The sequence below is a fragment of the Anarhichas minor genome, unplaced genomic scaffold (assembly GCF_050575085.1).
Source record: "Anarhichas minor isolate MPS153535 unplaced genomic scaffold, ASM5057508v1 ptg000136l, whole genome shotgun sequence".
In the NCBI taxonomy this organism is placed as follows: Eukaryota; Metazoa; Chordata; class Actinopteri; order Perciformes; family Anarhichadidae; genus Anarhichas; species Anarhichas minor.
The window spans coordinates 14,253,610-14,268,385 of NW_027466582.1; the positions used below are offsets into that span (position 1 = coordinate 14,253,610).

The 14,776-nt window shown below is 42.8% G+C and overlaps 1 protein-coding gene across 1 annotated transcript in view; it reads left to right on the forward strand.

The window, feature by feature from the left end:
- Window positions 1–14,776, forward strand: part of fam184ab (family with sequence similarity 184 member Ab) — a 121,333-nt gene that overhangs the window by 70,227 nt on the left and 36,330 nt on the right. Inside the window, exons 11-14 of the mRNA XM_076084397.1 lie at window positions 596–757; window positions 1,606–1,727; window positions 8,362–8,512; window positions 11,328–11,540. Of these exons, the coding sequence (XP_075940512.1) occupies window positions 596–757; window positions 1,606–1,727; window positions 8,362–8,512; window positions 11,328–11,540 (648 nt within the window). The remainder of the gene's footprint in view (window positions 1–595; window positions 758–1,605; window positions 1,728–8,361; window positions 8,513–11,327; window positions 11,541–14,776) is intronic.

Genomic DNA, 14,776 nt, shown 5'->3' on the forward strand with positions numbered 1-14,776 from the left:
TTCGTGCCGTTAACTAGTAATACTTGTATTTTCTTTATGCAAGCTAATCTCTGGAATCTGGTTTGAAAGCTTGCTTCCATGGTTTGCCAATTTGTTTTCATATCTGGCAACCTGGCCTTTCCGGCTAGACAGTACTTTAACTCAGCATTGATGACATATGGTCATTGTATGATTTAATACAGTAAATATATGACGTATTGCTCCTTTAATTGTGATGCATGTTTGTTCAAATACAAAGAGAGCAAATGTTTGTTGTTGGTCGCTGGTCTTTGAAAGCTTTGAAAGCTTTGTGAGCGAACCCGCTGCCACTCCTTATAGCTGTTGTTTGTGCACTCTAAGTCGAGGTAAATTAAGATCTGATGAATTGCAAAACTATGTTGCCACGTTGGCAAAAAGTATATGGGCCTCGCTCACTTAAAAATCAGTAGTAGAAATAGTTATTGAGTGCATTTTTGATGGAAATTCCACCTCGCTGAGCATGAAATGCTGATGTAGTTTCAAGGTTGCTGCCACACTGAGATACAGCCCGGAGCGCAATCGAGTAGAGGGTGTGAATATAGTTAATTCTCTCTGTCCGTCTCTCGTCTCCCCGCAGGTGATCCGGCTGCAGCAGGGGGTGCAGCAGGGGGAGCAGGACATCGGGAAAGCTGAGGGACAGATCTCCACACTGAAGGAGGCGCAGGACAAACTGCTGGAGGAGCTGGACGCCACCAGGGCCCGACTGAGGGAGACCAGCAACCTGCTGACTGCACTGCAGGTCAGCACAAACCAACGCTGACACAGTTGTTTTTTCTGTACTTTTTCTGGACTCTAACGTTGATTTGAGCTTGAGGAGGAGAAAAAAAGTCCTCACTTCCCAAAAATGTCCTCACAAGGTGCAAAACTCCCACTTGTCCAAAGATAGGACAGGTACACACACACACACAGTATTTGGACTGATTCCATCCACAATATAAACTCAATATAACTCATACCGTGTCTTGTGTTTTTCACAATGTAGTTTTATGCTTAATTGAATTAATTGATATTTTAAAAAATATCATGATCTTTTATTCTAATAATTTATAACTTATTTAGTCTTTAAAATGGTGAAAGTTCCCAGTGCTTGTTCAGTTTGACCAGCAAAACCCAAAATATTCAATCTTCATGAATTCTTTATGAAACAGAGAAAAGCAACAAACCCGGATGTTTGTGCTGCTGTAATTAAACAATTGGCTCTTTTGTTTGATAAATGACATTTAATCAGTTACCAAATGTATTTGATTATTCTTTGGTTTATCAACGCTTCAATTCATCTTCAAATCATTTCAGTCCTACCATGTAGATTTGGCAGAGTGGGTTTTTGAAGGACTTGTGACCTGTTTTTGGATTGACACTGCCAATAGCAACATTTTGTGTTGACTGTTCACAGCGTTACCCCAAAAGGCATTAACCTTTTTTCACGCTTCAGAAAATCAAAAAAGTTTGCAGAGTTGCCTAAAGAGCTGGATTCTTTTCAGAACGGAAAAACCTCTGAGCAACGTTCAGACTACGCTGGCACATCAACCAAGGTCTGTCCGTCCGTCTGTCTGAGTTTGACCGACCGTCTGTCTGTTTGTTTCACAGGGAGAGTTGGAGATCCAAAAGCGTCACCATGAAGCCAAACTAATCACCACCAAAGAAGAAGAAAAACTTAAGATGGACAAGATGGCTCTGGAGCTGGAGCTCAAATGGACCGAAACACTCAGGTGTGTGTGTGTGTGTGTGGGTGTGTGTGTGTGTGTGTGTGTGTGCGCGTGTGTGCATGCGTGCTTGTGTGTATCTGACAGCCTTTATGTCGTCTTTTAACAAAGAGAGACCATGAAATTAAAAATGGATGGGAAAAGGAAGTCTCTCTTCCTCTATTTTCGTTTTCCACACTTAATAGAACACACACACACACACACACACACACACACACTAACAGGTCATCCGGCTCGCAACATTGACCGTGACAGAGAATTATCCTTGAAGGGCTCTGCAGCTCCTCAAAGTCTCTCTTGACCTCCACAGACCTTTTGAAATGTTGTTGTTCGAAAACAAAGAATGAAATTGACTTTTCTTTATGTCTGGTGTACTTTTCACACAGTGAAGTCTGCAGCCTCAAAATGACTATTAGAGTTAATCTCAGCATTAGATTGTCTCTTGATGGTGAAAGCCTTTTCACTTGAATTAAGATTCTGTCTTTTTTTCATGCTAAAGCGACTCGACTAAATAGTGCTAAATGCCTGGATACTGTTCCATCTAATTTGTAATATTGAAGAAGTGGCACGAACTTGTTGCTTTGAATCACAGGAGAATGAATGAGTGGACACACTTGTATAACAGCTTTTTATTTATTTTAGATAATTGGTGTACATTTGGACATGTATGTGACCACATTAAACGGTTAAAAAAAAAAACTGGTACCAGGTTTGGTTCGTGAAAATGAGAAAAAGAAGGAAGCATGCTTTTTTCTACAAACGGTGTCCCAGTTACCCCGGATAATCCACAGAACACACTGTCGACTGTTTTCACGAAGGCTATTTTTTTGAGTTAAAAGTAGTTCCAATGAAAGCTGTTCACAGTGAGGTCTTTGGATTATACAGAGTAACTGGGACACTGTATCTGCAAAAGAGAATTCGCTAAAGAATCTATTTAACCTCATTTCTAAAAATGTGATGAGCACCACAATCTAAATTGCAGTTGTGTCCATTTTTTGGAGGTAGAATGTCTCATGCATGGCAATGATCATGAGACAATTGACCCCTAAGCACGGACAGGTTAAACTATTTGTAGTAGTTTTGCTACTAATGCCTCATTTCCACTGCATGGTTCGGCTCGTTTCAACTCACTTTTGGTACCAGGTCCTTTCCTCAATTATTTTTATTTTTTGTGTGTAGGCAGGATTCTTAACTGATCGCCATTGCAACGCCAAGTGAAACTGCCGTGATATCATCTTCATAAGAATAAAAATAACACAACAGACAAATACATACTGTACATGCACATTTTTACATGTTCATATCTTAATCATAAATATCAAATCACAAAATTTAAGGAGATTAATATAGTCCAATATATCATTATTGGATTTTTTCAGTTGCTATGTGCTCTTGTTTATGGATCAGAAAATGTTATTAATGGGCTGCTTTCTCTCATATGCTACCAACATTGTTTCTGTCCACTGTGTTGTGTTTTTATGTGTTGACATTGGCCTCGTGACCCTCTCCTTTCCAAGAATATAGCACCAATAAGTGTCACGTTTTATGTCAAATTATGAAAGAACCGGTGTTAAAATACCAGGAAGCAGTTTAGGAACCTCGGGAATCATCACAACCTAAATCTGTCTCCAGCCTCTCTCCAGACGGTTGTTTTCTTTTCATACAACTCCCTAGATGTATAAACTTCCTGCTACCAGGGACATACTTCACTAATCATGCAAATGTGTCTGATTTCACCTGCTGTATACTTAATATTTCTATGTCAAGCAGTAGGAAACCAATATTTCAACAGGAAGAATCTTGAATTAAAAGTGACAAAGACCAAATGCAAAAGACATTGACAATGATGGTGTGACATTAATGACTAACAATGGCTGCATCAAAGACAAATTAGGGAATGCCTGCTCTAATTTTCTGTCTGCCGTGCTGAGAAACTGACTGTGGCCAATTCAAAGTTCAATCACTAATACATCTCAGTCATAATAAAGCCCCTTTCCAGGTGTACCTGTGACTCTGCTGTAGTCACAGTTCTTCATCGACTTCAGCTCCGATCATCAGTGATGGAAAATGGCTAATTATTTCCTAATTTTCTGGTGCGATGCTATGCAACGCGCATTGAAGTGAATATGTAATAAATCAAATTCACAGGGATATGGACAATTATTGTAATTGATTGTCGTGCAAAACATACAATTAATATACTCTCCTCAAAGCCACCAGACGATTGAAACATGCTTCATTCGAGCAGAAGAAACAAAATAGGAACCGGACGTTTATATGCGCTCTTCAAAGCTACGGGACTCCATTGACAGAAACATTAATTTTACCTCGTCGTAAAACACGTGCTGCTTTTTGACCGTTTTCTGGTGCGATGCTATGTGACGCATCACAGCCACCAGACTCGAGTCAGAAAACAGCAATTTTATGTCGCTGATCATCGAAACACACTTTATTCAAACTTGACAGAAACAAAAATAAAACTCATCAAATGTATCTTTGTTCGTCTTTTCACTGTTCCAACAATCACCAGCTCTGGTTTGAGAGTTTGAAAGAGAGACTAAATAAGTTACAGATATAGAAAGGAAGTAACCGACGCAACATATTCAGTGTTTACTAACCCTGTTTTCTGGTCTCGTGGCAATGGAAGATTTTAGCGGGCTTTGCGGGGTTTAAAAAAGCTGCATGTACGCGCTACGTTTCGTTTAAAAAAGTGGTTTAAGAGTCTAGAAAGCAGAGGTCCTCATACTGTAGAAATAACAGTGTACCAGCGTACTCTTACCGATCACTCTTCCCCCTCCTCTCCGTCTCCTCTTCATTAGCTTTCACTCACCTTCCTTTGTCTTTCTGCGCACAGCTCTTAATTCTCTGGAGAACATCTATTCATTTGGTGGTCGGGGTGAGTACACTGTGGTTGGTGAGCCGTCTGAATTAAAGGAGGCTGGCTTTAATCCCCGTTTCACAGTGGAAACAGACGGTTGGTCTGTGATAGCATAATCATGGAAAGAGCTCTTCCGGATTACCAAATGAACAGAGGATGTTGAGCAGATCAGCAGACGAAGGCGGAGCCAGTACCATGCTAGTTTGTCCTGGTCATACAGAAGACCTCGTCGAGCGTGCTAGGGAATCTATTGCCTCTTCAGCCAGTCAGTCGCTGTGGACTTATAAACGTGTGCCATCCCTAGCGCGGTGGATCTAGAGGTTTACCAGACTGAAATGTCTCGGCAATTGTTGGAGGGATTGCCGTGAAATTGTGTACAAACGCTCATGATCCCCAGAGGATGAAACGACCCAACCTTCCCAGTAGCACCACACGCAGAGAGCTGGGTTTGAACAAGAAGCCTCCAGCAGTGGAGGGATGTTTGCGATGGGGAATATGTGTCTAGACTCTGTGGCTCTGCCTGTGATCAGACATTGACATTGACAAGGTAAATATCAGGGAGACGGATAATATTTAATTGCCCGCATTATCACGTACAGTAGCTCTAATCCCGTCTGAGTGTTTGGGAAAAGCTTTTATTGGAGCAATGTAACTTTGACATCAGATTAACAGTTGAACACAGGACATCTCTTCTTTAAAGTTGCACGTTGCTGCAATATATAATTTCCTGGTCATTCTTTCGTACGATCAATAACTCCTGAGAATGGAGTTAATATGGAGGTTTTAACAACGGCAGGACCAGTCCTTGGTCTGAGTATGTTTCTTTGTTAAACCGTTCTCCTTTGAAAACGTTCATATTAAAAAGATATTAGCGGAAAGGTTGGTCGTTGACCTTGGATGTAGTCATTTTGAAAGAGAATTCTAAGCACAAGGTCCACTTACAGGAAATCTTCAGCCACATTGAGAAAACTATTCACTGAAGAACATGAATGGAAATAAAATGACTTCTTGTGATGAAGCCCACTTGCAGCAGGCACTGACTGTAACTCCTCAAAATCTTTTCATATTTTGGTAGAAAAGAGCAGGTCAGATGTACAGAGTTCTTTTTAAAGAATAGAAGTATTACAGCGGGGGAGCTGTGTGTATTTACCCGTGAAAATGGTTTTTAAATCGCAGTTATGGCCAAAGTGTGAAGCGGTCGGGATGAGAGTCAGTACCCCCGAGCGTACGGCCATGGTTCTCTGCCGGAGAACAATAATCGCGGAGCCTTGTTCGAGCGTGAGGGTAAAATGCAACCTAAGATGGACAGGCGGTTCTGTTCGGTGCGGCATGAGCAGCCTTGTACCGGACCGTTGTGGTGAAGAAGGAACTGAGCCCGGAAGGCAAATCTCTCAATGCACCCGTCCATCTACGTTCCAACCCATACCTGTTGTCAAAAGCTTTGTGTGGCGACATGAAAGAATGAGATCGCTGATACAAGCGGCCAAAATGAGCTTCCTTCGTCGGGCAGGAGGGACTATACATCTAGTCTGGTCTGGGAACACCTCAAGGTTCCCCAGGAAGACCTGGAAAGCGTTGCTGGGGAGGGGGACATCTGGAATACCCTGCTTAGCCTGCTGCCTCTGCGATCCGGCCTTGGCTAAGTTGAAAAGATAATGGCTGGAGGGTTGGTAATGTATTTAGAGACATTTTTTGTTGAAATTCTTTTGGAGTTTGCAACACTGGGCTGGGCTTATTCAGTTAGATGGTTTTGAAAATACTCTTGCTGGTTTCTCCAATCAAGCTACCTACGAATGCTTTAGGTCTATATGCATAATCACACACAGAAATTCACACCTTAAATGAGCTGGTGTGCGCTATATCTCAGAGAACAGGTCGTAGAATCCAGCCAATTATCCCACATTTCATCAGGATATATCTTCCATCTTTAAAGGTTTGTCCATCCACTCCTTCCTTCCTTCCTTCCTTTACCTCTCTCCATATGTCCTGATCTCCTTCCTGCTGTGCTATAGAACAACGCTTATTAGAAAGACCAGAGCTCTTTGAAACCCAAGTCCTGTGTGTGTGTGTGTGTGTGTGTGTGTGTGTGTACGTGGGTGGGTGGGTGGGTGTGTGTGTGTGTGTGTGTGTGTGTGTGTGCATGTGTGCATCAACGTCTGTGACTGCATGCTTTATACAAAACGAGGACACGAATGATGACACGTGCTGCATGATGAATGTGACCGTCTCAAATGTGACTGCACCACGCTGTGTGTGTGTGTGTGTGTGTCTGTAGGTGTGATTGTGTTTGTGTGTGTGTGTGCCTGTGCGTCTGTGAGAGAGCCCGCCTTCAGTTTGACACTTTCTGGCTCTCAAAGTGACTGAAAAAGCGTGTTTGCCTCGATACTTCATTTAACAGCTGCCATTTCAACTCCCACACAGCGATTATATGGCAGCACACACACAGAGATGCATGCAGAAAGCTGTTAGCAGCAGCGTTAAAGAGCGATGCAGTGTTGAGGTGTGATAAAGGACCATTTATTGTTCTCTTGAATTGAACGTGGAGCTCTCTGAAGCACCTTTACCTCCGTTGCAAAGTTCTGTTTGCAGTTTGTTTGAGTCTCTTCTTTTCACCAGATATTGTTGTTGTGCTTGAGAGCTGTGATAAAACCTCGCGTCTAATAAAACAAGAACCAGCAACAAGAGTGCCAAAGGTGCCAAGAAGAAAGACAAGTTTGGGAGATCAGCTCGTTGACTATAAATCTTAATTACTTCGTGCAACAAAGCATACCATAACATTTTAGATTGACTTCTTGTCTTCCAGGAAGCCAAGGCTTTGGATTTATGCCGACACAGTATAAACATCCGCTTGCAGAGGCTTGAAACGCACTCAAAATACGTAATCCGCCAGGTCTTGCCATCATTTTATGGTAATTCAGCCACGATCACAGAAATTTGAGAAGCTTTCCAAAAGTCAAATTTGCAACTTCAAAAATGCAGCCGAGTCCGTATCAAGCCCAGTTAGACGGACCATAAATGGATGCTGCACCAATACATATTTTTATATTAATAATGGATCAGGGGACTGTGAGTAATGCAAAAAGAGTTGCACTTAGTGATAAGGCCACAGAGAATTATTCTGTAGTTCACCTCAGCTCTACACTGTTTTACATTTTTGGCCCCAGCAGGCAGCAAAAAAAAAGCTCTGATATACTCACTGAACACTACTTGCCGAGCACCAAATGGTAGACCGACACAGTTAGCGACTAGCTGGTGAACATAATGGAGCAGTTAGTAGCTAAAGAGTCAGATATTTCTCCTACAAGCTGGTGGAAACTAAACCAGACCTTTTAAAGGGACAGTGTGTAGGATTTAGTGGCATCTGGCAGTGTGGTTGCATATTGCAACAAAATGAATACCCCTCGGCTCACTCCACCGGTTTTGCACTCGGAGGCTCACGTTACCACAGTTTTGGGTTCAGTGTCTTGCCCAAGGACACGACATATGGACTGGGGGAGCCGGGGCTCCGCTGATCTTCCACTTGGAAGACGACCCGCTCTTCCTCTCTTTCACTGCTCTGTCTTTTACAGACACGCCACTCATACATGATTATTCTATCACATCGGTTTTTGTTATATTGATTATTCAAGGTGTAAAGGCACTGACCGGGATTTTGTTTTTAGCTGGTTTTTGTTGCAGTTTTGGTGAATCCCTCTCGATCACAGCGTTAGCAAAGTACCTGAAAAATGAATACATCTATCTGTGTGTTTTGCTCTGTTGTAGGCAGGAGTGTAAGAAGCTACGCGAGGAGCTGAGAGAGGACCACGAGGAGGACAAGGCCTCAGCGCTGAGTCAACTGGCACAAAACAAGGAGCAGGAAATGAGCAACGCCAGGGAGAGCTGGCAGAGGAAAGTGGAGGACCTTCTGGAACAGGTAGGACTACTGCCATGGGATCTGTGCGGTGCAGTATGCGCATGTGTGTTGTTGACCAGCCTTCCTCTAGGTCTTTCTCTGGAATGAAATTAGACCATGTTGAAGCCTTTTTTTTTCTATTTTTGGCCCTTAAAAGTTAAAGGCTTTACAAAATTCTTAAAGTAACAGACAATATAATGTTCAAAATTAAAAATTAAAGTCCCAAAAGAACCAGCAAGGAGAAATGATAACTAGTCCTGGATGTAAAGGATAAGCAGTAGTGGAGGAAGATCTTTCACTTAGTAAGAATAATAAAAACACTCATGTCCTGAATTCGACAGTATTAAAGTACCAAAACTTACAGTACTCATTATGCAGAATGGCCCATTTCAGATGAATGTATATTACATTATTGGATTATAAATTGTGATGCATTAGGTGTACGTCACTTTAATGTTGCAGCTGGTAACGGTTGAGCTTTATATACTGCTGAGCAGCTTCCAGTAATCTATAATAATACATCCTGATTCATAAATTGATTTATATTTTGTATTATCAACCTTGAGTCTTCAAAGTAACTAATGTTATCGAATACATGTAGTGTAGTAAATAGCACACTATTTCCCTCTGAAATGTAGTGATGTATTAGGCAGCATCAAATTGAAATACTTCAGTAAAGCACAATTCCATCAGAATTGTACTTCAGTACAGTACTTGAGGTAATGTACTCAGTTACATTCCACCACTGAGGATGAGTGGAGGTGCTGTCATTGACTGGTTGAAGATGGTTTAATGCTCACCTTGGGCTGTGAGTACCAGATGCCTGCAGCCAGTACTAAGAAAATCAATAGGGAGTGAGGGAGAGGGTGAGAAAGGCGATCAGAGCAACCGCATCCCTTCAAAGCTCCTGTTGTCTCCTGCAAGGCCAGACTGACTTATATCTCCCTCGCACTGGTGGACAAACCCACTCACACCTTCATTATTTGACGCTGCTGCGAATTCACCGGAGCGGGCAGCTGCTGCTAATGACCTCCCGCTAATATTAATGAAGCGTGACTAAGCCCTCCTGTGGTCACCGGCGTACACACAGACACGCGTTTCATGCATGCCGCGCTGCTGCCTGTCGCCGCGCTGTCCATCAGCACCCGTCCAGTGATTAATGTGTCCGCTTCACGCCTTGGCAATCAGCAGGACCATATTTATTTACTCTGATGTCAAATCAGAGAGGCGGTCGGCCCCGATGCCGTTTGGAAATCAAACAATGTTTTCTGAAGGCCTGTATTTTAACAGATTATTATCTCTGTGCCTGTGATGCCCTGGTGCCTGGGCAGATATATCTTTTACTAAATATGTAAAAGATGCTTCACTGTGTGCAAATATCAGCGTCATTGTAATCTGCACTTTATTTGATGAGGTATAGGGGTGAATGTGTGCACAGGTAGCAATACATTACGCACCTCTAGCTCTGATTTGAAAAGTGTTATCAGGTAGAGTCACAATACCTTCCTAAGGGTCAACGACGAGTTAAAGCGGCACGAAGCAACACTTTTATAAAAAACACACTGTGGAATGTTAATGGTGTTGTTGTCTACAATGACAGCCAAATGGCAGGCTATTTGCAAATAGCTGGAGAACATAGAGAAGCATTTAGCTAATTAAAAGACAAACGCTTCCCTCGGGACATTATTGAATATGTATTTGTTGTATCTAACTATAAAGTAAGCAATCTTCAAAAAAAAAAGAAAAAATCAATTAATAAAATAAGACATCCACTGAAAGAAACTATAGTTTTAGTTTCACGGTTTAGAAACCCTAACATGGTAATTTAAGGGTCAGAATACAGCATATGGAACCACGTTCTTGTGTTAATAAAGCTCTGCAACCCTTATGACACAGCGTATGACTCACGTCTTAGTCATAATACCGTTTCCAAATTTAGGACGCAGCTATTGAGACTGAGCTGCATTTTCGGCTCGCTGAGAATCTCTCTGTGTTGTGCGCAGCAATCCCATGTGTGATGGTCCGCAAGTCCATTCAAAAGATGATGAATTCATTTATTCCAGCTATGTTTCAAAGTGTTGATAAATAAATGATTCAGGGTCCAGCTGGTCTCACCTGTCAGTTTTGCTCCAATGGGTTTAAACAGTCGGTAAAGCAGACATGGTTATCATCCCTGGGTCATTGTGCATCCTGCCAACAAGTGTTGCTTTTTCTAGACACGGGAGGGCATGTGGGATCTTCACACAGCAGCTGTACGTCATAGGTCCTCCAAATAATGCATGTATTCCTTTTGAGCTTAGTTATCAAATCTGGCGTCACAGTCAAATACAGTGTTGCCAGAGCAAGTTGTACACGGTTACTCTTTTCTTATCTCCACATTGGCCCGAATACTCATTATCATAAGTCGCTGAGACAGACTCATTTGGTGAATCATGCTGCTTCCTCCCAAAAATGAATTCTAGTGCTACATTAATTGCCCCACACCATTAGCCAGAGTTCATTATGTACTGCGGTGAACTGCAATTTATTCACAAAAAGTAAGAAACGTTATTGCTCGAGGCTTTAAAGAATTACAAACGTCTGAATATGCCGATCTTTGTTTAAGCCTGATTGATTGCCAGCCCTTCTCTGTTATTCTGCTGCACAAAGATGCTGCTCCCTAGAGACGGCCTAAACCTCCTTCAACTTCTCGCTCTTCCTGCACAATTCATTCGCTTTCCTTTTTAATAAAAATACTGAATGTATGGAGAGGTGTGCGAGCAGCGGCTTGTTTAACCGCCCAAGAAAGGGTCTCCCTCCCGGTCTGACATTTAGCATTGTGTCTGTTCCTCTCCAGATCTCCCTGTTGAAGCAGAGTCTGGAGATGCAGCTGTCCCAGTCGCAGTCGTCGCTGCAGCAGCTGCAGCACCAGTTCAGCCAGGAGAGAGAGCACCTGAGGATGCAGCTGGACGAGCTGCAGACGGAGCACCAGAGGCGACAGCAGCGTCTGCAGGAGGTCCACTGCTGCTCCATGCAGGACATGGAGCACGCCAGGAAGAGGGACTTAAAGGTAGGAGGGGGCGAACCTGTCGGTCCGTTTTGCGGTGGTGTCTGGTAAGAAGAGGGGGGCGACTGCATGGATTGAATTCAAATACTACGCTGGTGGATTAAGTAATTGCTGAATTACTGGGGAGATAAGATGCTTGAAGTGTATCGGTAAATTTGGTCGGTAATTAGAGCCACTTTGTTATATTCCTGTTTTTCCTATTTATTGACTCCATATTTTTGGTTAGCGCTGGCTAGATCCCAGGACCCACAGTTTTTTTTTTGACCGGCCAGTCTCACCTGCAGCGAAGTTGCTCACGCAGAATCCCAATTCCAATGCTGTCCCCCAGCAGAGCGCCGCACACAGACTGCCCCAACACAACTCATAAGAAATAGCTTACGGCTCTTGTTAAAACACTGCCATCCATAAAGTACCGGTACTAATTAAACGGGGCATCGTACCGTTTTTTTAGCGGCAGGGTATTGCGATACCTTTCTAGTATCGTCGTACCATGCAGCACTTGGTGGGACATTGTGGTGCGTAGCTCAGACTCAGAAGGGCAGCAGTGCCGCAGATAACCTAAGAACTAGGGAGAGTCAGCACCATGGACAGCAACTAGATGCATACCTCGAACTCAGGCTAAGAACTCAGAGTTCTGATGTATAACTAACAACAACTTACTCTATATTTAAAAGCAACACCTCCCTTATCCTCTCAGTGTAGATCCTTTACCTCAATACCTCATTCTCAAATAAATGTCGATCTAATATATTGGCTGTAGAAATGTGAGGCCATGAAGCCAAACCTGCATTTTCAGAACACTGAAAAGTCAAACCACTTAGCTCCCAAGTTTGTAAAGATATGCATTCTTCAAAACCGGAGAATGATTAGAACCCATGAACTAAAAGCTGCGGCAGTTGGAGAAGCTCCTCAGGAGAATCCATCCATGACATTTTTAACCAAGAGAGCTTCTTCAGAGTCAAGGGTAGACTTGAGTCATCGCCGTCATTACTCACTCTCACTGACGGCAGGCAGCTTCTATATCGAGAAGCTTTGCTGACAGCTCTGTGTTTCCTCTTTGTAATGTCAAAATATGCACGCTCAAACCAACATACGCACTCCTCAAGGTGCCAAGAATATGTTCTTCAACGCTAATCCTTCCATTTCACAGTCAAGGTCGATTTGGATGAGCTATACATTACAATCCCAAATCCCCTTTCCGACTTGGACGCCGTAATTGTATTAATGCTTTTGGCAGAGTGGAGGTCAGGGAACGGCGACCTTATGATGTGTTTTTGGCAACTCCTCGAGTACAAATGTGTCTGAGGACGAGCGAGTGTGTGTGTGTGTGTGTCACCTCTGAGTCACACAGCACTTGTGAAATCAGCAGTCTTCATTATTTTCCCGTAAACCAAACTGACTGCTGTAACAAACCTTCTCCGCCCTGTTATTCTCCTCTCCTCCTCCAATTGTTTTTTCTCTGATGCAAATACACAAAACAGCTGGTGCACACTCCCTCGATATATAACCACACTATTGACCACCTTTTCTGTCAAGCACTCTTCTTTCTTGTGTCACAGTGTCGGTTAATAAGCAGGGGAATAAAGTGTTAACCGCTTTACGGAGGGCTTTTATGGTTGCCGGTCTGTTTATATTTCAGTGCAGGGAGAGAAAACTCAATTATCCAGAGTGGAGGCATTAGATGGATGATTTATGTGTGTGTGTGTGTGTGTGTGTGTGTGTGTGTGTGTGTGTGTGTGTGTGTGTGTGGGAGGTACGTTCAGATTGTCTTATCTGTTGTGTTATCTGTTTGCGCACGGTTACATCCCGGGAGTAATAAAGTTGTTGCAAATCCCCGCAACACATTCACAAAACCTAATTTAGCTCCCTGACTTCTTGCTACTAAAATGCTACAAATAGAAATTGTGAGTGTGCAGAGAGCAGTTGGCAGCCTATTGATTTGCTCATCATCTTTTGTCTTCCTTATCTTCAGACTCTCGCTCACTTTCTTTTGCCTGCACGCTGTCGGAGGGAGAATTGTTTTACCTACTCTACCAATCAATACACAAAATGCCCAATTAATAGCAAGAATACGTACGTGATGGTGAAGCCACTGGTTCAGTCACCTCTTTAGCGGCAGGGCTCCAGTGGTTGTTGTGTTGTTGTTGTGTCTCTGTGAATCCTGCAGATTCACAGAGCCGCTAGCTTGGCTGTAGACTATTTGTTTTGTTGAATCTGTGGTACATCTTTATGAGCTAACGAAACCTCAATATGTGTGTCCGAATTCTATAAACCGTCCATTCACATTGCCGAAATCTTGAGCACTACATGTCAAGCCAGAACTTAGCTATATATTCTTTTTTTCTTATGATCTGTCTGAATTTTGAAGCCCACTTTAAAGAAATATATATGACACTAAAACTCCCACTCTGGAATCCAGCCAGCGTGCAGTCATTTCTCACGGCCAGATACCGAGAAGGTTATGTGTGCCTTTATCTCTAGCAGGCTCCACTAGTGTAAGGCTCTCTGGTCTGGTCTGCCAAAGAAAGCGAAGTAAACTGAGGATAATACAGCAGCTCGAGTGCTGACTAAGACCAGGAGAATAGAACATGTTACACCTGTTTCAAAGTCAAAGTGTTGGCTGCAGGTTAGTTTAGGTATTAAGATTCTGCTCCGCTGAGGCTTTAAATCACCTGACTACAAAGCAGATACACTTTTAAGCTACAACCCTTTTAGACACCTCAGTTCCTCAAACTCGGTTTTTAAGTTGTCCTCGGGGTCAGGATTACGACCTGTGTTGAAGCGAATGGATCAGCCTGGTAGAGTACCCGAGTCTCTGTGTGTTTATCCCCGTGTCTCACTCTTGCCCATCAGTATCACCCCCTTTTTCACTCAGTTAAATGGACTCGCTCACCAGCAAAGTAACAAATATTGACCGTCCAGTAATGGAATGGAGATTGAACCACCGGGCAATCCACATAGACAAACAGCACAGAGAGGAGAGAGCAGGAGGTGAATGTGACAACATTACAGTCAATTTGTAATTATGCTCACTGCGATTGGGAGTAATTAATGTGCTTCCTTTAATTAAAGGAATAAAAGGTATGGTTTTTTACTGACCCACGGTACAAAAACACCAATGATCAATACCAATAAAGAGGAGAGATTAGTGGCTTCCTCATACTGTGATAAAACCTCCCACTAGGGTTTCAACACTACTAGTATGTTTACCAACTGAGGATCAGCTATGGACATTAACA